An 11,368-nucleotide genomic window follows, 5' to 3' on the forward strand; every position below is an offset into this window, starting at 1 on the left:
TGTGTGTGTGTCGTTGTCTTCGTTTCTTGATCCTGGCTGTCTCTGAAACAGAAAAGGTTAGCGGGGATGTCTTTGGGGTGGTCACCCAGGGTCAAAAAGTTGGTGTCTAGGTCTTTTGTGTTTGTCAGTCACGTCGGGTACGTAGTCAACGGCTTGCCTGAGGAGGATGTCATGTCTAGCGGCTACGTCAAACCGTTTCTCCGCGTTTTGTCTTATTGTCTGTGTAGCGTTTGTGTATTGTAAGTCTCGTAATATGTCAGTGTTTCTTACGTACCAAGGCGCGTCGGTGGCCGTGCGGAGGGCTATGTTTTCTACAGCCTGTAGTGACTTACTGCCGAGCGAGATCTGCTCTGTTGTGGCCGACCCGCCGGCACACTCTTTTACATTATCATCATATCTATGCTCTTTTATCTATGGCCGGCACGCCCGTGTCGCTGGAAGTGGCGCTAGTAAATTGCAACAAACGCTCCGAAAAATCACTTGTTTTGTCGCGGCGGAACAGTCAGCTTCTGAGTTAAATTTTCTGAGCACAGAGAATCTGTGTTTCTGAGTCAGTTCCATTGTAGAGTAGCAGATAGTGAAATCGCAACATAACATATCCCTAGTAGTATAATAAGTATAAGTGCTGTAACTGTACACGGTAGTCATCAGATCAGTCATCAAGTGATTATCGAACAAAAACGTTAAAAAAATATTTGTATCAGAGACAACTCTACTACTACGTAATTTGCATTTTTCTCTGCTAATTATATTCTCTAATCTGTAACCTATTTTTTATTTTATTTTTGTCATTTTGGTTTGTCAAAAAAATTAATTATAAACACTTGCTATATTCAATGGTATTCCAGTGAAACATTTAAATTTTTCTTTGATTTACCACTAATATGTCTCTAGAACAGACTGCTTGTGAAGGTATAGAAATAGTTTTTTTAGAAACATGTCGTAACCTATAAAATAGATATTGTTGCAGATTTAAAGGCCTTTGAAAGACGATTAACGGAAGTTATAGCATGTTTACATCCTTCTACAACGAGATGGAGAAGTATTTATATATTTTATGTTTACAAAACATTTTCTTAACTATTAATTTTTAGTTGTACTTGTGGCGGTGTCTATCTGTGTAGCTACTGGAGCCAGTCAGTGGATTCTTGATCCAGAAACTAGAATAGTTTCATTATCACAGTCACTAACAAACCATCCATTTTTTATATTATCAACTATTATCCTTGGTAAGTGATTGCATTCAAAATTGTATTAGTAAAAGAATAGTTTAATTATTATGTTTTGCATGTATTTTATTACAAATGAATTATGGTGATAAACTATAAAAATTTGTTAACTTAGATAATATTTTGCATTATTAAATATGGTACAGATTTGGAAGAAAATCAGAATTTTCAAAAATTTAAAAAATATATGGAACTGTAAAGGTATACTTTAAGTAGGTATATCAGTTAAAATAATCCCTTCAAGTAATGCAGAGGTGTGAAAATCTGTATAATAGTCTGATATATTGTTTTAGAAAGTTTTAGTAGACTTTTACCATAGTCCAAAGAAGATCGACTGGTGAAACCGTTATTTAATATTATGAAGTTATATAAAATTGTTCCAGCTGAGCAAAAAGTTATACATTCTTTAGACAAGCAGTAAAACAATGATTTCTAAAATTTGTCATTCAAACATTCCGGCTAATATTTAGAGAAAGATGTAGCTTATCAAGAAAGTGACACTTAAATTGCCAAATGCAGAATGTATTGATGCAGTGACATTTGCACATTGGTGCCAAAATTAATTCTCCCGATTTTGAGAAATGTTAAAAAAAACTTATGTGAAACACTATTAAATATGTTGGTTTGTTGATTTTTATTAGGAAAATTCTTAAATACAGATAATAAAGGAATAGCAAATTATAGTGAAAAATATAAATTACACAAGTCTGTATTTTAATATCTTGTAAAATGTGAATTTAACATACAGTAACAGCTCGTATAAATTAATGTGGTCATATTTTGATAATGAAGTATGGGACTCGTACTATTTTTAGATGATTTATAGACAACTTTGATGACAAAAATTATTAGAATGAAATTGGCGAAATAAAAAATTTCACTAACGATGGCCGACCCTAAGATTTTAAAATGGGTTGCATAAATATTCAAAACATTATTCTTTTAAGCAAGTTTTAGCTATAACTAGGTGTTTCTTTTTTATTTTTTGCAAAATTAATTTTCCTTGATGGTCTTATGTACCTATATTTTAATTTGATATTAACATTCCATTTTTTGAACTTTAAGAAAAATAAAAATTTTGCGAAAAAACAAGAAAATTGCAAATATGTCCAATATTTTTCAAGATGTCATGGTCAGCTCCTATTTTAATTTATTATTTTGTAAATTTCATTTAAAAATTTTTTTGTCACAAGAGTTCTCTGTGCATTTAGAAATCATCCCCTAAAAAACAACATGGATGTCACACTTCATTATAAAATCATGAGCATTTTAATTTTCACAAGCCTTCACCATTAATAGACAATCTTATCTTAAGTGGTACTAATTTCATATCTGATTTAGTTTTTTTTTATATTATTACGTTTATATTACATACAAAAAAATGAAATAATAAAACACTTTAATCTTTCCTCTTTTATCATCAAACACTGTAGCTAGGGTACGGAAACTTTGGACCATATTTATTGACCCCCCGTACCTCTGTTATAAGAGAATAAAAAAATGTGTAAATAATTCTAAAACGATTTGTCCCTTAGAATACTGTGAACTGCTCAGTTTTTTTTCTTTTCATACTTCTGGAAAAAATAACACTAGTTTATTATTTCTAATGGAACACATTATATATTTTTACAGCTTTGATTTTTTTCTTATAACTTTTCCAACAATATAGTAGATTTTATAGAATATGTATTTTTTGAAAGATATTGGTATTCTTGAAATAGGTCGCCCAGTACATATTTAACTGAAAATTTTATGCATGTTACACATATTTCATTTATAAAGCTGTTTATAACAATATTTGAGCAAAAGAAGCAAAAAAAGGCAGGGGGCAGCAGGATCAACACCATCAGATCTAAGCAAAGGTGTCTCGAAAAGAGTCAATTATTTGCTTAAACTGTTGTAATAGCATAATAAAAGTGGTAGGTGTAATAAATACAGATGATAATTAGTCAGACCTGAGGGTGTGATCGCAAAGCCCATGGATTCTGACGGCCTACAAACATAAAAAATTATGGGCAATGTCAGCTCATACTTTGACTTATCTGTTAATGTAGTTAGTATACAGGGTGATTCAGACTTATCCAAAAAAAAAATTCTGGATGTACAGGGGACCCTTACAAATACAATTTTGTGAAGAAAAAATCAAAAAGGGCAGTTCACTGGTCCACTGTAAAACCTGGCCTCGCACAATGCAACCGGCATGGCGGTGTGATAAAAACGGACAAAAAATTTCGCAAGGAAAGAAATATGTAAATAGAATTTTATCGCACCTATTTTATATCGGCAAATTCAACTGCTTTTGCCTTTATTAAATAATACAATTAATTTGTGTTTTTAAATAATAAAATCATTTGACATACCCATTTTACAACAATTGTTCAAAATCCACCAACATGTAAACACATTTGGGTCCGTCTTACTCAGTTTCTACGAAATAACACAAATGTTGTCTTGCTTCACCATAAATTAAAACGATATCCATCAACTCCGAGATGCTATACACGCAAACCATTTTTGACACTAACTACCCATTTTTGACACTAACTACTAAAAAAATATTGTAAACACAACAGATAACAGGTAAATACTGTTGCAACGACGATTGCAAAATACGATTTCAGTATTCGGAGTCGCTGAGGCCACGTGGCTCTCTACGCGTATTGCAAATGACGCTAAAGACTACAGTTGTCCAGCTATGTAGTTGTTGAATGTACTATAACTTCAATAATTTTTTTCTCGGAAACTATAAGGATTTTACAAAAATTTTTTTTACGATATTGACTCAATTTCTCATGCCGCATCTATTCCCAAATTTTTTTGGATAAGTTCTGAATCACCCTGTATAAACTCGATATGAACAAAAAACAGTTTGTTTAGTGGTAAACATATTGAGTTACACCAAAACAAAAAATAAAGTCCTATTAACTTTAACATTCTTATATGTTCCACTCATTTATATCAAGTATAGATACAGATACAAAAAAAAATCAGCAACATCTAAGATGAGGTAAAATAATGTGTTAATCCAAATCTATTATTATTTAGGTAGTGAACATTTTTATTTTTCAGTTTTTTTTTTCAAATAGAATAATTGTTAACACAAGAATTATTAACATTATTGACTTGTTTCACTTTTTTAATTTCAGTTGATAGGTAATTTAAATATGACAAAGTGATAAAAGGGAATTTGGACAAAACATTTATATGAAAAATACAGGTTTTTATACAGCTCTTTATTACATAAAATCATATAGTGTAATAAAAATTTGTATATTAGACATTAATTTAATTTCTTTAAATGTACATTGGACAGTTTTTCTGATTCTATAATCTTTTTCAGCAACAATTTTACTGCTTGGCGTGCATAAAAGAGTTATCGCAGCATCCATAATAACTTCAAGAACTCGAGAGGTACTTAGTGATTTCAATATGTCTTGTGATGATACTGGCAAATTAATTCTTAGACCTAGACCAACAAGTATTACGTGACAAAAAATTTTAGTTTCATATTACGTTAAATGTATTTCATATTTCTCAAATAATTATTTCTGTACAATAAGAATAAACAATTTTTTGCTATAAAATGATTACCAGAAACGTATTTTTATTGTTTTGTTCCATTATATGGAGAAGCACGTAGTTCATATTTTATTTTTTTAGTTTGTAAATCAATGTTTTTTAGTTTGTAAATAAATGTTTACCACTGTCCTCATTTAAATAAAATATTTGACTTAGTTTTTTACGGTATTATGTAATTGGTTTTTTAGTTTACAGATTAAATTATGATATATGGGTAAACCAAATTTATTTGGGCCCCGAGGGTAGGATGTGCAGTGGCAAAGGAGTTAGGGGGAACTATAGGTTACCTGCTGCATGCCTTTCCAGGGTTGGACCTTAAAAGAATATGATGTTTTTTTCAATGTAATATATCATATGCTGACATCGATGTTAGAATGATATATCTAAAGATACATTGCTATTTTCAGTACATCGATCGTTTTTATAGAATTTAATGTGATATAAAATAGTTTTAGAATGCCTAAAAATGAAAGAATGTGCCTGAAAATGAAAGATGCGTTTAAGTCTGAAACCTTTATCAACAGAAGCAAATGAAAAAATCCTGAATTAAATATATTTTTTTTTATATGCTTTGCAAAAATAAAATTTTATTTAATATTTTGCCCTTCAAATCGATTTCGATGTTGGTTATGAATACATATATGAATAGTCTATTTTATTTTATCATTTTAAATAAAAAGTATCACACACCGCCCATACCCTCCTTACACCTCCCCTCCCGCGCTAGCCTAAGGGCCACTTTAGCAAAGCGCATCCCAGGCTGCATAGCCGCACGACCCTACCCAACCATACCACACATAAACATGACAGCACCCCCGGGGTTTACATAGACGAGCCGGCGAAACAAGACGAGCGCCAGAAGAAAGGGCCCTAGCGGGCGGGGACCAGCCAGGACAAAAGGAGGTCCCACAAAGCGCCTACACCGACCGGATTTGCGATCGGGGTAGACGACGGATAGGGCCCACTTACGAAGGCTGTCCAGGCCTACACGAGAGTTGTTTAATCATAGAGACCACCCTGTATCTCATAATCATTTTGTCAGCCAGTGTTGCCAATCCAATCCTAAAGAAAAACTAGTTACAAAATCAAAAGAACTATAAAAAAGTTCACTCATAACCTTCAATCATATACTACTGGAGGTCGCATACCATTGTGAAAAGTGTGCGAGAGAGAGACAGTATCTCAGTAAATGATGTCTCACTCTAGCACGCGCGCGATTATGAATGCTATATTATAGAGTCATTCTCGAGCGAGCGGCCGAACTGAGCGGACGTGTTTATTGTGAAGTGAAGTGCATTGCAACGAGCAAGATCTACCTGCCTTTATTAAGGCTACCTGGAAAGAATCCCTTTCTTTCCTCTTAACCACCGACCTAATCCCCGGCTTAAGCATAGAGGCCGTCGGCATCTTTGTTACAGGTATCTGTGCCGGGGTTATGCCCAGGTAAGTTTTTACTTTATTTATCAGTTATTTGCATTATTTTTTAATACATTTCTTTAAAATTGCGACCCCCAACAAACAATATACCAGACAGACTAATATACCAAAAGACACGTACGCCCCCGTAAGGGGGCATCCCCACACGACTGACACGTATACACCCTTACACACGCGCAAAATGTCGGACTCCGAAAACGACGAAAACATATACATGGACGATACAGACAGCGAAAGACCCTCTTCACCAAAAAACATAACCACTAAAACAGATTTATACGAACAGCTACTATCACAAAAACATGAAAACGAGGCGCTAAATCAACAAATACACGAACTGACAGAACAAATCACCCGACAATACCAACAAATACTAACCATGAAAATGCAAATCGTCGATTTGCAAAAAACAATTAAACTTTCGGACGAAAACACCACTAAATTACACCAAAAACTTGACAAACTCATCAACAAACAAATGACAGACAATATACCCCAGACAGGCACANAAAATTGGTATTAATTTTTAGTTGTACGATAAATTTCTAAAAATCTTTCAAAAATTATTACTCACATAAATTGTGAATAATTATAATTTTAATTTTTTCGTTTACTAATATTTATCTAAAATTTATTTTTTATTTATATAAAAAAGTATAAGAATCTTTTGGATACTTCAATAAACACTACACACTTTTCATGATTTTTCAAATTTTAAAGTATTTATTTCAATTTTTATTTACATTTAATCTAATCTAATTCTTTTACTAGTTGGTGATTTTTCACATGCCTCATCAGTATTGTCACAATCTATTTCGTCGTCGATTTCCTTGTCCTGTAACTGCAAAATATCATTTTCTAACGACTCTGAGATCTGATTGTCGAGTTCACTTGCACTTTCTTCTGACATGTCTTTTTCAAAATCGATTTCGAACTCATCTACTTCCACATTGCCCTTGGCAATGGATGCAATACTCAGAGCATTTTTGAACTCGAGAATTCAGATAGAAGTAGCTGTGTGTTTGCTCCCCCCACCACTGATATTTCATTGATTTTACGCGGTCTTGAATATCTTTGAGTGACATTTTAAATAGGACACCCGTGTTTGCAAATTTTGAAAATTTATATCTGGAAAGTACTCGGAATGACAAACCTATTAGTTCTAAAAACAGCCCTTAGACCCTTATAGTTTTGCTGTAAATAAGGGTTAACTTTAACGGGCTATAACTCCGAAAATAATGGGCGGATCATCAGATTTTTTTTAAATACTTGTCTTTCCGAGTACTTTCAAACCATATTTTAAAATTAAAAAAAAAAAAATTGAAAAAAACATTAAATTATTGCAATTGTTTATAAGCGTGAAAATTGCGAAAATGTTTAAACAATCACCACGGCTCACCTAATCGTCCGATTTGAATTTTTCAAAAATCATTTTAAAGCTTAACAGCTCTTCTTTTTGTGGTAAAATTTTCAAGTATTCAAAGGATTTAGATTTTTATAAATTTGATTTTGAAAATTTTTCAATTTAAAAAAAAATTAAACAATTATGTAAAAACTATCGAACCGAATTGGATGAAATTTGGTGTGATGATTATATGCACTAAGAAGTTTAATTGGGAAAAGTATGAAGATCCCAGGTATTATTCAAGTGTCTGAAAAAAATTGACAAATAAACTAGCATTTTTTGCAATTTTTTAAATGATTTTTCCGATTTTTGCAACAACAATAATTATTTTTTCGAATTGCAACAACTCTATCTCGATCAAAATTTAATTACAAAACTTTTTTCTTCTTCCATTTTTGTTAAAAATGAATATAATTTTTTTGCTATTTTTCTATACTTTTTTGCAATAACAATTAAGCCCACTTTTTTTTTATTTGCATAGAAAAATTATCATTTCTGATGTTATTTAGAAGCCGTTAAAGCAAAAATCTCCGATCATATGCGTTGTACCCAACACGAAACAGATACCGCCTGGACTATGTGTGAAAATATAGTGTCGCAAAAATATTGAAGTTTATCAAAGAAGTATTTTATATTTAAAAAAATAAGTTTAGTAATAACTCGTGTGCCGCATGAATGTGGGGTTTTTAAAAATAAAAATAAGTTGGTTAAAAACAAGCTCTATCCATCTTGAAATCCATCCTGATTTTGTATGACTAAAAAATTCCAATTATTTATTATCAACTGCATTTATGTAATATTCAGGATTATCTGGATGACTTCAACCTGTTAACTTCAAAGGAAATGAAGCTCATCTTTTTCATGATGGCAATTGAGCACTGTATACGGATTGCGAGGATACTAAGATCGGAAAGAGGTAACGCCTTACTCGTCGGAGTGGGAGGTATGGGAAAACAAAGTTTAACCAAACTAGCTTCCCATCTCAACGCTTACAAGTAAATATGTTTCCTTTTCCACGACGGTGACCTCTACAGAATCTTTTTTTAGATGTTTCCAAATAGAACTGACCAGAAATTACGACCACAGCTCCTTCTTCGAGGATCTGAGGAAGATGTACTTCAATGCTGGAGTAACATACGAGGACAGCGTTTTCCTGTTCACCGACACCCAGATTGTTCAGGAGGAGTTCTTGGAAGACATAAATAACTTGTTGAACTCGGGTGAAGTCCCCAACTTGTTTGAAGCTGACGAATACGAGAAGGTCATTATTGGAGTACGACCCGCTGTAAAAGAGGCTGGCCTGGATGAATCGAACCGCGATGGTATTTATAACTATTTCATCGGCAGAGTTAGAAGCAAACTTCACTTGGTCATCTGTATGAGCCCTGTGGGGGACGCCTTTAGGTATGTTTAAATTAATCCTAGGAACAGAATATGAAACAGAATTTAAAACTGTTTTAAATTTGATTCCAATTCAAATGCTAAAAATAATTTTGATTCGACTTTAAGTGGTCAAGTAATTNAGGGATATAAACTGATTTCTTCAAATGTCCGAGGAGTTCTTGCAGCTCAGCTTAAAAACCCTGCTTCGTTGGTGAAAGATTATCATTCATATTTTCTGCACTCACAGTTACACTCTACTCACAGTTATCGGTCTTCCATAGTTTATGGGAGATAATTTCTGCACAACAGTTACCTTGTGTGTAAAAAACATAAAAAACATAAAACACACCACAGAAATGAGACAACCCCCAAATCCAAAAGCCAAAGGCTTGTGCGGAAGGGGGCTACACTTGAAAAAACGCGGACAAACACCCATTATCCATCGACATTGTCAGTGCCGACACCGGGGATCGAACCCGGACCAGAGTAGGAAGCCTAGCCGAGAAATGCTTGCCACCGCACTCTCCACCGACTGCGCTACCGTGGCGATATCATGGCTGAATTTTGTTAATCTGCTCAAAATTACACAGGCCGACAAAATTTTACAAAAATCCAGAACCAGAGACCAGATCTAGTGTCCCTAAAGGATTTTGGTGCTTTGTTTATGAATCCCAGCTCAGAAATGGCCCATCACAATACGTTCTCGAGATATTCTAACCTAAAAGTGCAAAAATCACGTTTTTTCGCTATATTCGGGGTCAGATTACAAAGTGAATTATTTTTTTTTTTCTAAAATCGCGTTGAACCATCTCAAAGTACCACTCTTCTATGTGGACCTCAACTTTTTTGAAAATCTTTTTTCTCCATAGAGATATGATAGATTGAAGTTTAGTACTTCAGCGTTTTCGTTACAACATGGAAATAAACAAAATTTATCCAAAAACGAGATATAGAATACTTATATGTTTCTTGAGTCAGTGAATTTGAAAACACCGGCAAACCTGCTCCATAACCTCAATATTTCAAGATTTTCCAAACTAAAATTGCGAAAACACTACTATATGAAGAGATATTTATGTATACACGCTGTTCCATTCGCATGCTAAGCTCATGACAGGTTCATCATAATGCGCTATAACCTACGACACGTTAACCTAAATGCGCAATACCAGTGAGGGTTAAACCCACGGCAGGTTAACGTGAATGCGCAATAACCTGTGAGCGCTAAACCCGCGACAGGTAAACGTAAGTAAGCTATAACTTGCGACGCTAAACCCACTACAGGTAAACCTAAATGCGCAATAACCAGCGAGGACTAATCGCGATAATTTTTAAGATGCAAGCGCACCAAGCGGCGAAAGCAGTAAGCTCCGAAACAAGGTAATTTTGACGTTGCCGTTCGCGTTTACACATTCATTTGAACAACATTTGTCTTATTTGCCATTATTATTAGTAATTTTGTTATCAAACTGCGGTTATTTCACTTTTGTGTTATTTTATAGGTTTCAAATATTTCATAAATAAATTTTAAGGCAAGTATTTATGTCTACTTTATTTGTCTCTAGCATTACAATGTAATGTACATTTTATTAAGTTATAACTATGAACTTATCCGTTGTGGAATACATTTCCTATTTACATATATGCTAACGAAAACTTTTGTTGTATATTAGAAGGAGAGGCAGTTTTTTAGGCTGATCATGTGGTACTATATGGGAAAATTGAGCAAAGTTAATTTAAATTTAGAAATTTATATTATGTCTGCAGACTAGTGCCCTTACTAACGACCCTCATGAAATTCAGGGAGTATTATCTACCGGCAATAATATTTTGAAAATTTCTTCAATGGTTCAATGAAAACTTAATTCTGGATTTTTCTTGGACCACGAAGAGCAACCTTGAACTGAACAATAATAGTTTGACAGTTACTTCTTTCTATCCATAATTGCTGAAATTTTCCTCACGCTATTTTCTTACAATAACAGTGTTCAAAAAACGAACACTAAATACAGTTTTAAATAAAATACAAAACAAAATGTCACAGTGAAGAAATATTTACCTTGTTTCGCTAGTATCACTTGTCACCGCCAGAGGGCGAGCTCTTAGCTGCATTCGCGAATACTTTGAGCATTCTCGTGCGAGCGGTCGAACTGAGCGGACATGTTTATTGTAAAGTGAAGTGCATTGCAACGAGCAAGATCTACCTGCCTTTATTAAGGCTACCTGGAAAGTATCCTTTTCTTTCCTCTTAACCACCGACCTAATCCCCGGCTTAAGCATAGAGGCCGTCGGCATCTTTGTTACAGGTATCTGTGCCGGGGTTATGCCCAGGTAA

At 33.7% G+C, this 11,368-nt stretch overlaps 1 protein-coding gene across 2 annotated transcripts; it reads left to right on the plus strand.

Moving 5' to 3' along the window:
- Positions 1-413: 413 nt before the first annotated feature.
- LOC108912635 (nuclear envelope phosphatase-regulatory subunit 1) lies at positions 414-4,947 on the plus strand. 2 transcript variants are annotated; one of them, XM_018717932.2, is made up of 4 exons: positions 414-912; positions 959-1,042; positions 1,095-1,229; positions 4,570-4,947. In XM_018717932.2, exons 1-4 carry the CDS (start codon positions 885-887, stop codon positions 4,716-4,718), a joined length of 396 nt encoding a protein of 131 aa, XP_018573448.1. In that variant the 5' UTR covers positions 414-884; the 3' UTR covers positions 4,719-4,947. The 2 variants fall into 2 exon arrangements, with proteins under 2 accessions (XP_018573448.1, XP_018573449.1); XM_018717933.2 differs by having other exon boundaries at positions 434-912; positions 971-1,042; positions 4,570-4,945.
- Positions 4,948-11,368: the final 6,421 nt, after the last annotated feature.

This window comes from Anoplophora glabripennis, unplaced genomic scaffold, assembly GCF_000390285.2.
Source record: "Anoplophora glabripennis isolate ALB-LARVAE unplaced genomic scaffold, Agla_2.0 scaffold891, whole genome shotgun sequence".
NCBI lineage: Eukaryota > Metazoa > Arthropoda > Insecta > Coleoptera > Cerambycidae > Anoplophora > Anoplophora glabripennis.

What these genes read in the sequence shown, in the direction of transcription:
- LOC108912635 (XM_018717932.2), top strand. Translation starts at nt 885, where the DNA reads ATGTCTCTAGAACAGACTGCTTGTGAAG. An exon ending in AGAACAGACTGCTTGTGAAG is followed by an intron (nt 913 to 958) that starts GTATAGAAATAG and finishes CCTATAAAATAG; the next exon opens with ATATTGTTGCAGATTTAAAG. An exon ending in ATTATCAACTATTATCCTTG is followed by an intron (nt 1,230 to 4,569) that starts GTAAGTGATTGC and finishes AATCTTTTTCAG; the next exon opens with CAACAATTTTACTGCTTGGC.